Source organism: Pseudophryne corroboree, chromosome 5, assembly GCF_028390025.1.
Source record: "Pseudophryne corroboree isolate aPseCor3 chromosome 5, aPseCor3.hap2, whole genome shotgun sequence".
Lineage (NCBI taxonomy): Eukaryota > Metazoa > Chordata > Amphibia > Anura > Myobatrachidae > Pseudophryne > Pseudophryne corroboree.
The window spans coordinates 403,496,960-403,516,398 of NC_086448.1; the positions used below are offsets into that span (position 1 = coordinate 403,496,960).

Genomic DNA, 19,439 nt, shown 5'->3' on the forward strand with positions numbered 1-19,439 from the left:
ATTGAGGGATGGAGGGATTGCCTCATAGGGGAATATATGGCGCTCAAATGAAGTATCTTGTTAATCCCTACAAGTGCCAGATAAAGGTTGAAGTGGGCCTGGAGCTGGCAATTGTGAAAGGCCTATTGTGTGCTGCTGCAAGGGGTGTGACCAGCTCCATGGGGATGTGACTAGTGTTTTGGGAGGTGTGAACAGTGTTGTGAATGTGTAATCTGCACAGAGGATATAGTAAAAATGTAATGTGAGAGTATTTGAACAAAAGTAAATACGCAGGGACATAACTAGAACTTTGTGGACCCCATAGGAAAATTTTGAAGAGGCCCCCAATGCTTCTAGGATGAGATCTGGAAAGTTTATATTCTGAGATTTCTCAATCCCACCTCTGGATGACCACCAGCAGTACTGGGGCAGTTTAAAAGAGGAAAGGGTCCCTTTCTCACGAGCAGTTGGAGGGTAGACTCTGGTACTATGCCATGTGCAGGTCTCTGGAAACATGGCACCTGTGCCATGTTCCTGATGATTTCTCTACTGAGCATGTGCAAATATTTTTTGAAAATGGCTACTGTGCCATTTTCCTGGTGCTTTCTGCAGTGCTGGACTGCGATTAGGGTAGTATAATGGATGGGTACAGGGTGGGCCACCCTGGATCCAGGGGCCCATGGGCCCTGCACTACGCTGCCCAGCACCCATTATAGATATGCCCTTGTAGCACCACTGTAGGATGTAAAATTATGCAGCCTGTGTTTCACAACCCCAGACAAGACAGAGAGCTCTGGGCAGTGTGACCAGAGTGAGTGTGCCCCTATGACCTCCCCCATGAGTACTACAGCGCAGCTACTTGTGATAAGATGGAGCACAGAGGAGTAGGATGCGCTGCACAGAACTTACACTGGTGGGGACAGGAAGGGGAGGGAGAACAAGCTCATGCAAGGATTCAATGCAAGATAATGCTCATTTTAGCAATTTATGGAACACCTAGTACATTAGTACATAAACTGTGACAGTACTCAAGTCTGCACTAATATATACATGAGCCACTAAATATTTGTAAAAGCAATTATATCAAGACATTGCAGCCCCTATCTCTTCACCATAACTAAACCGTTTGGAATTACAATAATTAGGGGAAAAACACTGCCTAGTACTACTAAAATGTAAGTTCGAAAGAACTGGTATACTATCTATAATATGCGACATACTATTAATTCATAATTATATTCTAAAAAAAAAAAAATACAAATAACTGGAAAACATGGAAAGTACCCCACGAAACATGCATCTACAATAGCCAAAGCGGTATGCCATTATTAACTGAGATAGATTAAAATGAATTTTAAAAAAAATATTTTTTTAATCTGCCCAATCTTGCTAATGGTGTATCAGCATATGCATGTACATCTATGGAGATATGCAAGCAAACTTTGAATTCATCTCATTGCTGTGCTTATCTTCCAGAAACACAGATACAACTACACTGTCACAAGCAGGGGTGGAATGGGAACTAAAACTGTCTCTGAAATTTGTTTGGGGAAGAGGCCTCATTCAGGCGGCATCAGGAGGCAGTGATGGCCAGAAGCAGCGGGTGGCGCAAGGGAGAGGCAGTGTATGACAGAGAAATGGTGACAGGGAGAGCCAGTGAATGCCTCTTTAAAAAAAGTCTGAGATTGAATGGGCAATCTCGGATGTCATTACATCTTGCCGTAGAACTATGTTCCGCCAACCAATCACAATCACTTATGTATAGAAATGAAATAGAGACTAAGTAGGAATAATTATCTGTGGCACCCATCCCTCCTTTTTTCCACATGGATTGTAACTTACTGCTTTGACCCAGTGGATGTAAAGGAAATTGCAGAAATTTCTGGTATTTTGTGTCCCATTACCTGTGATCTGGAACCTGCCTCATCCAAGCTTCTAATAGGGTATATGGATATAATTGGTCCTGCCTTTGAAAAAATAGTTCAATGCTCTTTGCATACAGGCATTTTTCCTGAACCCCTAAAGGAAGCAACTGTTGGACCACTTCTGAAAAACTCTAATTTAGATCCCGACTGCATGACCAACTACAGACCGGTATCAAACCTTCCTTTTCTAAGAAAGGTTATTGAGAAAGTGGTGGCAAATCAACTGGAAACCCGCCTGACAACCCATAATATTTATGATCCATTCCAATCAGGATTCAGGAGAAGATAGCACTGAATCAGCCATGGGGGTAAATTTACTAAGACTTCTCATTTATCTAGCACTTTCTGGAAGATAATACCTGAAATCTGATTGGTTGCTATGGGCAACATCCCATCTTAAATAGAACTCCCATCTTAGTAAATTTACCCCATGGTGTGTGTGTGTGTGTGTGTGTGTGTGTGTGTGTGTGTGTGTGTGTGTGTTAAATGATCTTCTGATGGCAAGAGACACCTCTGTCAATCTTAATCTTTCTTGATCTCTGCTGCATTTGATACCATGGACCATGGGCTTCTGATTGAGTGCCTGATAAATTTCTTTGGCCTGGATGGCACAGTCCTAAGCTGGTTTAAATAATTTATCATATGTACATTAGGTCTCAGAGAGTTTCATCTGGAGTATACTCATCACCATCAGTGCCATTGCCATGTGGTGTCCTACAAGGATCTATACTATCCCCCATGCTTTTTGCAGAATACATGCTACCACTGGGTGTAATAATCAGGCGCCATGGCCTTGTCTACCACTGTTGTGCAGATGATACACAACTGTACTTGTCCTTTGCTACAGGTCATGAGAACCCAATAACAACCCTAAATAGCTGTCTAGCTGAGCTCCAGGAGTGGATGAGTTCCTTTACCTTGTTCTCCCAGCAAAAGAATTGCACCGCTTACAGCTGGCGCAAAACACAGCTGCCGGGCTGTTAACCAACCAGCCCTGTTCTAGACACATAACACCCATTCTCTACTCCCTTCACTGGTTGCCTGTAAGATGGCAAATCATCTTCAAGATTGGCTTACTGAGTCTCAAAGCACTACATGACTAGGGCCCAAGCTACTTGAAGCAGTTTCTGAATCCATACTGCCCCGCTCGATTACTGCCTTCTGTAGATTAAGCGGTACCTAGAATCTCCCATAATTCATCTAGGGGTTGAGCATTTAGTCATGTAGCTCCAACTCTACAGAACTTACTTCCCTGCACAGTTCAAGAGGCCCCCCCTCTAGAATCCTTCAAAAACAGACTCAAGACTTTACTGTTTACTCAAGCATTTCCAAAATGTCCCTTTAGTATCTCCATGCTCTCTGTATTTTATGAAAAGCTTTACTGTACTTCATTGTTTCTGTACTATATTATGTTCATTGCACTTTGAGTCCTATTTAAGAAACTGCACTATATATATATATATATATATATATATATATATTAATTACCCCCATGCGTCCAAGCAAGGAGAGGTGGAGGGACTTCTAAAAGTGTAATGATGATGGGCAAGATCAGGGATTAGTTGGCTTTATACAACCTGTAAAGGTCTGAAGCAGTGACGGCTCTAGAGGTGGGGCTGCAGTACGGTCCAAAGTTCAGAGAGGGGTGCAGTACCAACTGCTAGTGAGTTTGGAATGACAGTTGGTGTGGCTGAACTATTTGAACTTTGGACTGTGCTGCAGCTCCACCCCTGGTGTCACCACTGGTCTGAAGTGATACAGAAACTTAAACATTTAATTTGATTCTGGGCTAACCGAGAAGATGCCAGGTGTGGAATGTGGGAGTACCACTAATAGGAAGAATTTCTGCTTTTGCTAGATTACCTTTGTATCTGGATATTAACCCAAAATATGAGATGATATCCATCACTGCTGGTATTGTAGTTCCTGGATCTGAGACAAACATTAACGTGTTGTCCGTGAATATGGAGCCAGGCAGAAAAATCTTTCAGAAGATGTTTGGGTTGCCCAGGTGGGCAACAGGGGTGTGGTTCATCAAATCGACAGTGTCTAGGTCGACAATGTTTAGGTCGACCACTATAGGTCGACAGTCACTAGGTCGACATTGATGGAAGGTCGACAGGGTTTCTAGGTCGACATGTGCTAGGTCGACAGGTCTAAAGGTCGACATGAGGATATATATTTTTTTTGTGCCGTTTTCTTCGTAGAGTGACAGGGATCCCAAATTAGTGCACCGCGTCCCCTCGCATGGCTCGCTTCACTCGCCATGCTTCGGGCATGGTGCCTTCGCTTCGCTCGGCACACTTTACCATTCCAATAGTAGTCCACGTGGATCGTTAAGTATGAAAAAATTCAAAAAAAGAAAAAAAATGTGAAACACTCATGTCGACCTTTAGACCTGTCGACCTAGCACATGTCGACCTAGAAACCCTGTCGACCTTCCATCCATGTCGACCTAGTGACTGTCGACCTATAGTGGTCGACCTAAACATTGTCGACCTTCAGACCGGATCCCGGGCAATAGATAGCAACATGCAAAAAGAGAGAGGGGGCGGAAAATACTGATAGAAAGTACTTCAAATGATGTAAATGAGTTATTGAACCTGTGGTAGAACTATGTATGTAAAAGATTGGGATAGTAAAATTCCAACCCCTCCTCCTTTACTGTTTTCAGGCTTGGTGTGTGTAAAGTGGAGACCACCATGTGACAGTACTGCAGGGGAGTCTGCGTCTGATTATGTGAGCCAAGTTTCTGTTTACTGTAGCCAGAAGATTGAGGCTGCTAGAGATGAAGAGGTCATGGATGGATGTTAATTTGTTACAAAGAGAGTGTGCATTCCATAAGGCACATTTTAGTGTTTTGGAGGGTGATGGTATACATGTGAGGTCTATGAGTTTAGCTGTATTTCTGTATTGCAACAAATCAGGTGAATGTGAGTGGAGCAAGTGGTTGAGGCCTGGATTTGGTGATATGTCACCAGCTAATAAAAGCAGAACAGAGAGATAAATATAGTTATAGGAGGTATGAGATGTTTTTATGGTGACAGGGTGTGAATGTTACAGTCAAAGTATGTAAGTAAAAAGCTCATGAGAATTGATAAGAGGGGAGTGGATAATTGAAGCAGCAATGTGTACAGAGGGAGAGTTGCAGGGAGATTGAATGATGTAATAATTTGTGATAATTTTAGAGCAAATACCATGCAGTGATATGAGCAAGAGCAATTTGTGGTACATGGTGTGTTTAATTAAGTCAAAAGTTATTTAGGATTAGTGCAAAATAATTTAAAGTTTTAAAAGTTTCAAATACCTTGATGTTGTTTAATGTTTGTTCAACTGTTTATTTAACTGTTCATTTTCAAAATGCTTAGAGATAGAAACTATTTGAGTAGCGGAACACACAGTACAGTGGAATATACCTATCAGCTTTATTGAGTCTTTGATTTTTTATACCAGTGCCTTCCCCACTTCCCCCATATACACTGTATGCAACTGTATGTAGGTACCAAATATCAGTACATGATCACTGATAGCATGGATATTGCAAGTAAGGGGAAGACTTCATCTCCCAGTTTGGTTCTCTAACACAGTGAAAAAGAAAAGTGCTGCTCCAGTTTCAATGCATATCCTTGTGTTCTAATACTAGTCTTCATTTGAAGAATGTTTCCCTTCTGGACCTTGGTAAAAACCTTCATATGTTTGAAAGTTTCTATCATGTCGCCCCTGTCCCTCTCCATCTTCCTTTCTCTGCTCCAAACTATACATTTTGAGATTTTTGAATTTTAAGTTTTGTGGGCACTATTTTAGTTGCCGTTCTTTGTACAGTCTCTAATGTATTAATATCCTTCTGAAGATATGGCCTCCAGAATTGAACACAGTATTCTAGATGCAGTTGTCTTTCTTTAACTTTCTTTCTTTCTTTCTTTCTTTCTTTCTTTCTTTCTTTCTTTCTTTCTTTCTTTCTTTCTTTCTTTCTTTCTTTCTTTCTTTCTTTCCTCTCCCTATACAACCAAGCATCTGACTTGCCATCCTCATTGCTTTGTTACATTGCTTACCTGCCTTTAAGTCACCTGAAATAATGACTCCTAGATCCATTTCCTCTTCAGTAGTTTCAAAACCCATAGTGCCAGTAATATTATATTTAGCCTTTGGATTTCTGAGATTTAGATACTTTTGACCATTCTTTTAGTCTACCTAGATCATCAATCATTTGTTTTACCCTTCTTGGTGTGTCTACCCTGCTCCATACCTTTGTGTCATCTGCAAAAAGGCATACTTTCCCTTCCATGCCATTTGCAATGTCACCAATAAAGATATTAAAAAGCACTGGTCCAAGTACAGTTCCCGGGGTTCTCAACTGGTAACATTTCTCTCCTGTGAATGCACTCCATTTACTACAACTCTCTGTTTTCTATCCTGCAACAAAGATGTTATCCATTCTACCATCTTAGTATCCAATCCCATGCTTTCAATTATTTTTTAGCAGTTTCTGGAGCGGGACAGTGTCAATAGCCTTACTAAAATATAGATAAGCTATATCTGTGCCCCCCTTTATCTATTACTTTAGTCACCCAGTCAATAAGTTAAAAAGGTTTGTTTGACATGACCTCTCCCCAGTGAATCCATGCTGTTTGGGATCCTGTAAATTGCTGGATTTGAGATAATCAACAACTCTTTCTTTTAAGAGTATTTCCATCTATTTCCCTACTACTGATGTAAGGCTCACTGGTTGGTAGTTGCTTGCGTCTTCCTTGCTTCCACATTTGTGCAGTGGTACTATGTTCAGTCTTTTCCAGCCCTCTGGAATTACTCCTGTAGCTAGTGACTGGTTGAATAATTCTGTTAACAGTGATACCAGCACTAAGCTCTTTTAGATGTATCCCATCTGGCCCCATTAATTTATCCACTTTCACTTTTGAGAGTTCTGTCAGTACTGCCAAAAGATCTGAGATTCGTTACACATGGTTTTCTCTTTGACCATGCTTCAGTAGGTGTTTTGTCCTCTACAGCAATTGTGGAAGAATGGTTTCTTGAGATAAATTGCTGTGGACATCAGGGACATTTGGTGAGGTAAATGGCTTAGGATGCATTGGGCATTATACAAAGGTGCAGCAGTATTCTGTATATACTGCTGGATATTTGATGAGTTTTGATCAGAGATGTGTTGAAATGCATGTCTTGGATTTCTGCAAATTTGCTGTTTCCAATTTTAAAGCAAACTTTAATTGTTCCAAATTTTATATCTGTAAGCAGTTGATTGCCAATCCCTTTGACTGGGATAGGGTCACATTTGGTTAACAGTATCAGCAATTGTTTCTGTGACTATCTGTGACACTCAGGGCTGATTCATCTTTGCCATTGCAATTTTTACTTTGCATAAGATTCACATTATTTTGCTTGCATTCAGATGCTTTGTAACATATCCTGTGACAATTATGGGCACTTTAACATGAATTTTCTGAGTTTCTAACTGTATGCATGTAATGCAGTGCACTCAGCGGTCAATTCAAAGGACATGCATTCTTAGAACTGCAGTAATTTTGCTCTGTGCTAAGTGTTGCTGTGTTTAACTAGGAAGTCAAATTTAAGTGTCAAGTTTTGTAGCATAGCTGTAGTGATCTCTGCATCATCTACTAGCACTCCAACAGAAGTTAGTTGCTGAGAAACAGACACCATTTTGTCAGTGAAGTTACTCATACTGCTCCATCCACATAACTTTGTATTAAATTAAAAAAGTATTTAATTATTCCTTCTCACAAGACCTTTATCTTGGAATGTTGCTGTCCACATCTTTTGCTGACATTTTCACATGTATGATACAGTACACATATTGGTCTACACTTAATCTTAGTACTTTCTCTACATTGTCTTGATTTGGACTGACACCAGGATTTACTCTCACTTTGCACCATCTTTCAAACTTCAGTTGTATTTCCATAGCAAACGTTCATGTTGTATAATTTTCTGCACATTTTAGCTTGATAAAACCCATTATGGCTGTAGCACCTGCGTGAATGTTTTTTATCTGTAAAAAAATTTCATGCAGGTGCTACAACCATATAATTGTGCTGTTTCTGTGCTCAAAAAGCTTAACTGCTGACACACTGCACTGGAAACACTCAGTGCTGTCCTCACTTTGTGTTCTGTAGTAGTAAATGTCTTGTATGTGCCTAAAATACAATCTCTGTGCTGCTGTGCACATTCTAGTAGCTTGGGACCTGTGTACTTGTATCCTGTGTCTCTGGGCCCATAACCTGTTGGAAATATGTGTTGAACTATGTGTCAGAATTTTTGTACACATCAGCAAATACACCAAACAAAGAACAGCCCAACTGTCATGTCCTGGGTCCCTGTGCACTCAGCTGGTGGTTTCTGGGATGAGATTACAGGATCAGAGTCGGAACATATGTATGTCGCCAATATAACAGTTAGTTCTAAAGTTTCTTTAAGATTTGTTTAAAAGAAAAATTAACGCTTAATATAAAAAATAATTCATTGTGGCACCTGTGGAAAAAAAATTGTTAACACATCATGTTTATAATGTTTAAGCTCTTTTTTTAAAAAAAAAAGTGTTAGGGAAATGGAGGTTGAAACCGTTGCTTTGGTCGCGCCCAGTGAAACTAACTTACCCTACCTCTACCATAGTCCAGGATGGGAAGATGTTATAAACATGTGTTAATATTTTTAAATTCACAGATGCCACAATGAATAATTTTTTTATATTAAGCACTCATTTCTCTTTTTAGCAGTTTTCCCCTTTAATTGAGTAGCTAGTACATCGATACAGTGCGATGCTTCAAATACCAAATTTGAGATTTGTTTCCAAAGCTTTAACCCGTGGGACCCTGTAAGACCAAAGGTCTTAGTTAATAAAAAGTCTAATTATAGGCCCACTACAATAGTTAATGTCCCTTTTACCATTTTATTAATTCATCCAAAAAGAGAAGCATGTTTCATTGTTCCTAGGTTAAGGTTTATCAACTTTGTTTAAGTTAGTACCCAAACAATTCAAATATATAATATTGACAGGTGCATGATTTAAGAAGTCCTTAAAACATGCCCTGCTGTTCATACTTGAAATTCAGAGTTGTATTATCTGTCCATACAAGGGTGGATAACTATTGACCTTACATTTCCAATTATCCATAAGAACTAAACAATACAAAGTGACTGCAACTGTTGAACAAGTACATGTAACATTGGGCCTGATTCTGAGGTGGGAGTAAATAATAAAAAAGAGCAAAATAACCGTGTACCTGGACAAACCATGTTGCAATGCAAGGGCTGCAAATTAATTTATTGTATTTGCATGCAGGGTAAATACTGGCTGCTTTTGCGTGCAGCCCACAAATACTTGCCAGCTTTATTTTACAGCGCAATTTAGGTTTGGTTTTGGACACGCAATTCTTAATTCTAAATTTCTCTACAGATTTTAAATGTGCCCCACCTACTTGCTTTTTTTGCTTTACTCCCAACTCACAATCAGGCCCTTTATACAATGGCACCAAGGGGTATTTTTACTAAAAGTTGATCTGGTCTATGTTTGGCCAATGTTTGGTCGATGTTGTATCTCAGGGTCTAAATTGCATATTTGCTAACAGATGTTTTTTTTTTTTTTTTTTTAAATGATGTCAAAAATCATCTGTTAGCAAATGTGTAATTTAGACCCTTAAACACAAAATCGATCAAAAATCAACCAAAATCGACTTTTAGTAAATATATCCCCAAGTTACAGAAAAAATTAGTTTTATTTGCATTGCATTACTTCCAGTTTTGAATGATTTAAAAACATAATTTAGAACACTCACTCTTTTTCTGTAAGTCTTATTATGAAATACAAACACCTTTTTGTGTATATTATCAGTCATCTGTGTTTTTTCCATCAAGCATCGCCTCTGTGTATAAATATATTTAATAAAATGTAAAATACCGTAGACCGGTTATTCACTATTAGTTAAAATACATGTTTGCATTTTTATATTATGAACAAATAGGGGTTTATTGTTTTGTTTTCTACAGAGTGGTGCACGAATCAACATATCAGAAGGGTCCTGCCCAGAGCGAATTGTAACAATAACAGGACCAACAGACGCAATTTTTAAAGCATTTTCAATGATCGCACTAAAATTTGAAGAGGTGAGTAAGCAATTCACTTACATTAATATGAAAATAAATTGCACTAAACATTAAATGACCAATAAATCCCCAAAATGTAAGTTTCAGATATGAACCATGAAGGTTAAATACATTAATCCTGATTCAGAGTTGGTGAGAGATCTGCGCATGCGTAGATGTCGCACTGCACATATGTAGATCTTGTTCTGCGAGAATTCACTAGGGCCCCCAAGCTACAGCATACTTGTGGCTGTTGGCTGTTTGGGGGTGGAGTATAGGTGGTGATAGGCAGCGTTGTAGAAAACAGGGTTGCGTTGTCCCTTTTTCTGATGCATTGGATGCAGTATCACTGGTTTCAGCCGTGTAAATGTACAGGCAGCCTGAGTAACCTGAGGGTTACTCAGACGACCAAAATTCACACAGATGATCTGATGCTACATCCTCAAAATAAACCATACTATGGGCCGTATGTAGTGACTCCCGAAATCGCTGACGGTGCAAGATGCCAGCCGATCTCAGACATTTTTTTAAAGGGGCAATCATTTACAGGCCATGGTTTTGCGTTGTAAGTGACTGCCCATTTAAAAAAACGTCTGAGATGGGCAGGCATCCCGCACAACCGGCACTTTGTGAGTGTGGGAACGTTGACCTTGGACTCTCCCAAAATGGATTTAACACTCCTCTTGCACAGTTTGCTGTCACACATCGTTGGAAGTTGTGTTTTCCTGTGCGTTGTAAAAATGCTTAGTTCAAAAGTAGAGCAATGTGTTAACTTAAAATGTTTAGTTAATTTGACCAAAATGCCCACCAAATCTTTCCGTATGCTAACCGAGGCTTGTGGGGCAGATTATATGTTGCACGCATTTGTGTTTCAGTGGTACAAAAGATGATGGACCTTTTTCATGTTTGTAAGTAAAGCAAAAAAAAGCAAGTCATTTTTGTACGTGACAAAGCATGTTACCATGCAAGGGGAGCAAATACATTTATATTTTTCTGTGCAGGGTATATACTGGCTGCTTTTGCATGTAGCCCACAAATGTTAGACCGCTTTATATTTACACTGCCATTTAGATTTCAGTTTGAACACACCCCACCCAAATCTAACTCTCTCTGCACGTTTTATCTGCCCCACCTGCAGTGCAACATGGTTTTTCCCAGTTGCTCGCTTTTTTGCTTTGCTTGCAAACATGAATCAGGCTCTTAGTGATGGTCATCAGGATGTTAAAGATTATAAATGTCCCAGAAGGCATTGCACATAAAAACCAAATGAAAATGTGGAAAAAAATTTGACAAAATTGTTCAAACTGACCGTCTACTCAGCATCAAAATGATAGCGGAAATGCTAGACTTTGACAAAGAAACTGTTAGGCAAGTGTTACATCAAAATCTTAACATGACAAAATATTGATGGTCATTCCGAGTGGTTCGCTAGCTGTTTTCGGTCGCTGTGCAGCGATCAGGCAAAAAAATCGGCAATTCTGCACATGCGTATGCGGCGCAATACGCACGCGCTACGTACTTTCACAACATCCGATGCAGTTTCACACAAGGTCTAGCGACGTTTTTCAATCACACTGCTGGACGCAGAGTGATTGACAGGAAGTGGGTGTTTATGGGAGGTAACTGACCGTTTTCGGGGAGTGTGTGTAAAAACGCAGGCGTGTCGCATACAAATGCAGGCATGCCTGGGGAAACGCAGGCGTGGCTGGCCGAACGCAGGGCGTGTTCGTGACGTCAAAACAGGAACTAAACAGTCTGAAGTGATCGCAAGCTAGGAGTAGTTCTGAAGCTACTCTGAAAATTATTTTGTTGCCGCTGCGCGATCCTATCGTTCACACTTCTGCTAAGCTAAGATACACTCCCAGAGGGCGGCGGCTTAGCGTTTGCATGGCTGCTAAAAGCAGCTAGCGAGCGAACAACTCGGAATGAGGGCCATTGTGTTAAGATTATTCCAAGGCTTCTCACTGACGAGCAGAAAAAAAACATAAGCAAATTTGTACAGATATTTTGGAACAAATTCAAGTGGATTCACATTTTTAAGATCGTATTATTGCCTGTAATGAAACATGGATCTTCCAGTACAATACTGAGACAAAACGCCAGTCCATGCACTGGAAAACACAATTATCACTAAGAATGAAGAAAGTACGTCAAAGCAAATTCAAATCCATGTTAAGTGTTTTCTTTTACATCAAGAGTGTTATTTCGGCAGACCAGGAACCAGAAGGCACAACAGTGAATCAACATTACATCAAAAATGTTCTAGCAACTTTGCAGGAAAGAATCAGAAATCTGTGCTGGATGTTGTACTGGGTGACAGTGGGTACTGGGCTGAATCACAGAGGGGTTATGTACTGGATGCTGGGTCACAGAAGATATTGATTTGCTGGATGCTGGAACACAGAGAGGTTGATGTGCAAGATTCTGGGTGACAGGGGTTTGCTGCACTAGATGCTGGCTTACAGAGGGTTACCAGTTCATGATAGTGGTGGGTTTGCTGCATGTGCACGGGGAATGCTGGGTGACATGTGTGTGCTATTCTAGACAGAGCCGTACCAAGATATTTTGGTACCCTTTGCCAGAAAGCATTGGTGCAGCCCCTTTATTTGAAATAGGCATAACATGTGCTGAAAGAAATGGAGCATAAACTCATGGAAAAGGGCGTGGCCACACAAAGTACTCCCAATTCAAATTATGCCACAGAGAAGTGAACCTAATTCATGTTATGCCACACTAAATCCCCTTATTCACATTATGCTACACAGTTATTACCACTTTTACACATTATGCCACACACTAGAGCCCCTTATCAATATAACACCACACAGTAGTATCCCTTTTACATGCTGCACCACACAGTAGTACCCCTTATACACATTATACCACACAGTAAAAAAAAACCTTATACATGTTATGCCATACACTAGAGCTCCTTGACCAGATGTCATGCCCACACAGTAGTAGTGCCTCTTAAACACATTATGCCCACACAGTAGTAGTGCCCCTTACACGTGTTACGCCCACAGAGTAACAATGCCCCTTACACACATTATGCCCACACATTATTAGTGTCCCTACCCACATGCCCACACAGTAGTATTGCCTATGCAGAAAGGTCAAGGAAGTGGGCGAGACATTGGGTGGGGGGAGGGTCCAATGAATAAAAGCAAAAAGGCAGGACAGAAGGAGAACTTGCTTATAGTAACAATACCTAACTATGGGCCTAATTCTGAGTTGATCGCAGCAGCAATTTTGTTAGCAATTGGGCAAAACCATGTACACTGCAGGGGGGACAGATATAACATGTGCAGAGAGAGTAAGATTTGGGTGGGATGTATTCAAACTGAAATCTAAATTGCAGTTTAAGAATAAAGCAGCCAGTATTTACCCTGCACAGAAACAAAATAACCCACCCAAATCTAACTCTCTCTGCAAATGTTATATCTGCCCCCCTCCACTGCAGATGGTTTTGCCCAATTGCTAAGAAACTTGCTGCTGCGATCAACTCAGAATTACCCCCAATGTACCATGAATGAAGCACTTATAGCCTAAACCAAATTATGTAACTAAACATCAGTGACAGGCCTATGCACAAACTCACATACATACAGTACATACATACATACATACATACATACACACACAAAAATGTACATACAGTATAAAAACAGTGAAGTGACACTCCATTTGGTGAGAGGATTAGAGCAACAATACACTGTGGCTGGGTAACAGGACTGATGTTGGCTACACTCTCTCTCTTTGCCTGCACCCAATGTCTGCATATAAGGACCCCAGGGCATATGTATAATAACTTGGAGAGGGAGTGTACCTCTGGGCTACTCAGGTGATGGTGCAGCCTGCTCTGCCACTCACGGTTCAGTCCATATTGGTTTCTGCGTTCAGCACTCATTGTATCTTCTTCGCTCATTACTGGTGGAGTTGCAGAGCACAGAAGGGGCTGTGGGGGGGGGGGAAGGGGCTTATATCTCCTGGCAGGTCACTGCTGCTGTCCTCCTCAGAGATCTCTGGACCTTAGGTGAGCGGAGAGCACACTGATTGGAGGCAGCCAGCAGGGAAGCAGACCTCAGGATGGGAAGGTGCTGGGATAATGCTGCAGCCTCAGTTCTTCACTGTCTTATTGCTCCTGGTCCTGAAAGAATGGGAGTGGCAGGGGTTTATTAAAGTGGCAGAAAGTGGCTGCAGTGCTGTCTGCTGCATGCGGTATGCATTCAACACCTTAGCCACCAACACTGCTTAGTCCCCCAACCTCCCAAAAGCCTGTGGGTGGGATACTCCTTGAATTGAAGGACTGTCCCGCTAAAATCAGGATGGTTGGGAGGTATGCATTTAAGCCTGTGGGTGTTTTGTAAGTAATGTTTTATGGTGTTGGTAAAAATGCTGGTCATTTAGACTGCTGCATAAACTTTCATGCTTACCTCATTAGTATTATACTAGATTGCCAAAGTTGTGAAAATTAGGTTGATGATGCATATTGGAGAATAGCTTGTCGATAGAGTTGCATATGATGCTATCAATTACTTTTACTTATCAATTACATATTACTTATGCCACAGAGAGAGACAACCAGAAATTAAGCAGAGGTGTCCAGACTTGTCTACAACAAAACAAATGGTCGAGGTGATTGCACTGGAACAGTTATTTAAATATGTAAAGTCGGGGAGCAGTGACTGTGATGAGACAGAATATCAATAAAGATGCAGAATTGGGGAGCGGTTCAAGTTGCTTGCAGTGGATCAGTGACTGGGGCAGAAAAAAAATTAGATTATAAAGTGAGGGCAGCAGTGACTTGGGCACTAAATAATATATATAATGGGGGGGGGTGTCCAGATGCTGTGAGATGGAAGGGTTGGTGTTGTATAGATGCACGTGAGATGGCGTTAGAGAGATGCAAGAGGGATGATGCTGGAGAGACACAGGGGGATAGCGCTGGAGAAAAATCAGGGGCAGATTTAGGGGTGTATCCAGAACTTTGTGGGCCCCAGAGCAACATAGTTAAGGAGCCCCTGTCTCAATGTCTCATGAGAGACATCTCTTTGCAGCAGTTATTCATTTTATGCCCCATAATACAGTAGTGCCTTTGTTCATTTTCTAAACAATAGTAATGCTATAGTTAATATTATGCAGCATAGTAGTGCCCTAGTTTATTTTATGAACCATCGTAGTTCCCAGTTTACATGATGTTTACATGATGTCACTGGGCTGCCAGTACAGATTATGTCACACAGTATCCCCAGTTCACATTATGACATATAGTGATCAGATTATGGTACATTACAGTGCCCTTCATTCATATTGTGCCATATTACACTGGCCTCCAGTTCAAATTATGCCACATTACAGTGCCCCCTTGCCATTATAACATCACACACTCAACACATTCAAAACAACAACACACTCCTCTCAATGAAAATGTAATGTCACACAATTCAGGCTGTGCCATGGATCAGACCCAATTGCTTAGCAGGCGAAGGTGGGAAATTGGTATGCACATTTAATACTTGGGTACAGACCTGCCTAAGCCTCTGGGCCTCATAGCAATAGTACCCCTTGCACTAACTATAGTCACGCCCATTGGTAGATTACTTTTGGGCAACTGCTACACTTATCTCTTTCCAAGATATAATACATCTTTCCTCTATTGACACAGAAAAAGAGATGAAAGAAAAGAGAAACTCTATTTTTGGGGCACTCTTGCCTATGAAAATTGGAATTAAGTTAAAACTTAACTTTTATTGGTAAAATAGTTAGAATAAATGTGTACTTGCCTCTGAGGTAAATTTCACTTGAGGAATAACATTAGAAAGAAAATAAATAAATGAGGCATAACACTAGACAGAAAATTCTAAGGTTGGCAAAAATATTGAGAAAATAATGAGAAATTTGAGTTCAATTACAACATGTAGGCAGACCAATATAAATATATTGACAGTCAAATACTGTTATAAGGTAACCTGGAACCTGAAGAGAAAGTAATAAAGAGAAGAATGTTGCAATATAAAGAACTCCATAAATTATAGATCAGAGCAGATTCCACTATGCAAAAAACAAAATTTTCATAATATAAAACAGGCAGTAACAAGATTCTTAGGGGTCTATTCAATGCATATCGGATCCTCTCCGATGTAGAGGATCCGACAGTGCAGTATTCAATTAGCAGACATTTTCGACATGTTTTGTCCGTTTCCGACAATGCTGATCCGACTTTTTTTGAAGTCGGATCAGCATTGTCGAAAATGGGACAAAAAAACTGTCATAATTGACCGCTAATTCGACAAAACACGTGGATCCGCGGCTAATCAGCATGTGATGGAAATCCAGGTGGCAAGTCACAATAAACACGTGGTGGACTGGAGCTTAGCGTGTTTCTCTGGTATAACCAGCTTCCTAAGGAGCATATGTATATATATATATATATATAACAATCCAAGTCAGCCGGCACTCCACGCTTCACTCCACCCGGTCCAGGTGCTCGCATAGAGGTATAAATATTTCTCCAGCAATCACGCGGCACTCCAGGGACTCTTCTTATATACTTTAATTGTGGTTAAAACGCGTTTTAACCACAATGAAAGTATATAAGAAGAGTCCCTGGAGTGCTGCGTGATTGCTGGAGAAATATATATATATATATATATATATATATATATATACATATATATATATGCAACCAAAAATCACCGGCACTCCACCTTTGAAAACACACTTGCCCCAGGTGCCATCCAACCAATTAGGTGTAAGATATATCCCTCCAAACGGCGGCACTCCTTGAGGACTTGTATTAATGAAGAAATGAAGAGACGGATGCCCCTGTCAAGTTAACGTTTCAGTTTTTTCAACTTTCATCAGAACAACTATACAACAAAAATGAACATACCTTTATACCTTCACCAATCACCTTTCTGCGTCTCAGGTGCGGCTGCTAGGTGGGTCCGGATGACGACGTCGGCTGGGCCTCTGGCGCGCTCCATTCCCCGTCACGGTGCCAGTCTCCTCTCCGCTTCCCTGGCTCAGCAGCGCGGCGGGTCTGGATGACGTCACCCATTGACTCATCAGACGCGCTCCTTTACCATTCCTAGCGCCGGTTACCTGGGAAACATGTACACATAACAATAAATCACTATTGTGAAAATACATTAAAAATTAGCATAACTAATTCATTGGGATCCACATGCACAATGATAATCGATATAGTTAATACAGCAAAGTAAACACTTAATGTATAATCTCTACCAACACACTTATAAATAACAATGCAGGCCCAATTGTTCATTTAACCCTGCAGGGACAAGGGTATTAAGACGGTAAATCCATTTAGCCTCTCTTTTTAATAATGCCTGATTCCTATCTCTACCCCTAATATTTAAGGGCTGCTGATCAATGATTTTATATCTAAGCGAAGCTAAATTGTGTTTGAAGGTTTTAAAGTGGCGGGCTACGGGTTGAGATTATGGGTCACCCTCCAGGGCAGCCCGAATGGCGGATCTATGCATCGCCATCCTCTCACGGAACTGCCTGGAGGTCTTACCAACATAATAGAGTCCGCATGGACATCTAATAAAGTAAATAACGTGTGTGCTGGTGCATGTGAGAATTTTATTGATCTTGATAATTTTGCCTGTATGGGGATGTGGGAAACCAGTACCTGTCTCCATATAACTGCACGTGGTACAGCCCACGCATTTATAACACCCTGGTTTTTTCGATAAAAACGTCAAGGGGGGTCCCGGCTTACATCCTGTAATATCATTGTGGACCAACCAATCCTTGAGATTTCTATTGCGTGTATAAGAGGGCAATATGGTTTCCTTCTTAAACATAGGTAAATCCTTATCTGAGGTTATGATGGACCAACTTTGCTTCACAATTTGGTTGATAGCACTGCTACTCGAGCTATACTTTTGAATAAAGGGAATTTTCTGTATCAAGGAATCATTTTTAGGTCGTACAGGCTGTAAAGCCTCCCTTCTATCCATACCTAATACCTTGTCCTTAGTAGCCATCAGCATAGCCCAGTCATAGCCCCTGTTCTTAAATTCTACCGCCATTTTAGTAATCTCAATCTCAGTTTGAACCAAATTATCAGAGATACGATGTATTCTTAAACATTGAGAATATGGTAAGGTATACTTGGTTGCAGGGGGATGGAAGCTAGAAGCCTGTAATACCATATTTTTATCTGTAGGTTTTTTATACAGGTTAGTATGAATAACCCCATCTAGTATCGAAATTTCCACATCCAAATAATTAACCATACTTCTACTGACTGTAGATGCAAATTTAATATTGTCATCAACCCTGTTGATGTTCTCTAATAACGAAGCTAGATCTGTTTCGGAGCCCTGCCAGATCATGAATAAATCATCTATATATCTAACGAAAAAGATGATATTACCAGACACCTCCTTATTTGAAAAAAAGATGTCTTTCTCAACTTCGAACATAAAACAATTAGCGGACGCTGGGAAAACACAACTCCCCATTGCGCAGCCCTGGCGCTGTTCAAACTATTTACCGTCAAATAGAAAATAGTTCCTTACTAAAGTCAAATGCAATAATTCAATGAAAAACAATACATCAGGATCTTTATAATAAGGAGAGCTCGATAGAAGTCTCCTGGCAGCCTCTACACCTCTCCCATGTGGGATATTGGTGTAGAGGCTAACCACATCTAAAGTGCATAACAAATGGGCCCTACTCACTGGCCGAGGTGCCCGACGGCCGATACGGCCGACGAGCGACCCGGCGGCGGGGGGGGGCAGTGACGGGGGGAGTGAAGCTTCTTCACTCCCCCCGTCACCCGGCTCCATAGACATGCAGGCAAATATGGACGAGATCGTCCATATTGGCCTGCATGCACAGCCGACGGGAGATCAGCGATGAACGAGCGCGGGGACGCGCATCGTTCATCGCTGTAGTCTCCACACTGAAAGATATGAACGAGTTCTCGTTCATTTATGAACGAGATCGTTCATATCTTTCAAAATATCGCTAGGTGTGTAGGGCCTAAAACAATCAGCAGGTAGATTCGGTAATGCATTCAATTTATTGATTAGACTAGTAGTATCTTTCAGATACGTGGGCTGTGCTTGGATGACCGGCTGAAAAAATAATCTAAGAACTTTGAAACATTATAGAAAACAGAATCCCGGGCCGCGATAATGGGTCTACCCGGCGGATTGCACGGGTCCTTGTGTATCTTAGGAATCATATAGAAAACCGGGGCAACCGGACAGTCCTGTAATAGAGATTCATGTACTTCAGTGGAAATGATTTTCTCACACACAGCCTGTTTTAACACTGATCTAAGTTCTTTGTTATACCGCTCCGTCGGGTCCCCTGCAAGTTGTCTGTACACGTTGAGGTCCAGTAACTGCCGATAGGCCTCCTTCCTACAATCGACAA

The 19,439-nt window shown here is 40.9% G+C and overlaps 1 protein-coding gene across 11 annotated transcripts in view; it reads left to right on the forward strand.

The window, feature by feature from the left end:
• The window catches only part of LOC134927784 (poly(rC)-binding protein 3-like), a 2,026,162-nt gene that overhangs the window by 1,621,413 nt on the left and 385,310 nt on the right, over window positions 1-19,439 (forward strand). For 10 of the 11 annotated variants that reach the window (XM_063922740.1, XM_063922743.1, XM_063922734.1 and 7 more), the window contains one exon: window positions 9,921-10,037. The exons of the other annotated variant lie outside the window; for it this stretch is intronic. In XM_063922740.1, the coding sequence (XP_063778810.1) occupies window positions 9,921-10,037 (117 nt within the window). The remainder of the gene's footprint in view (window positions 1-9,920; window positions 10,038-19,439) is intronic. 11 annotated transcript variants of the gene reach the window in all.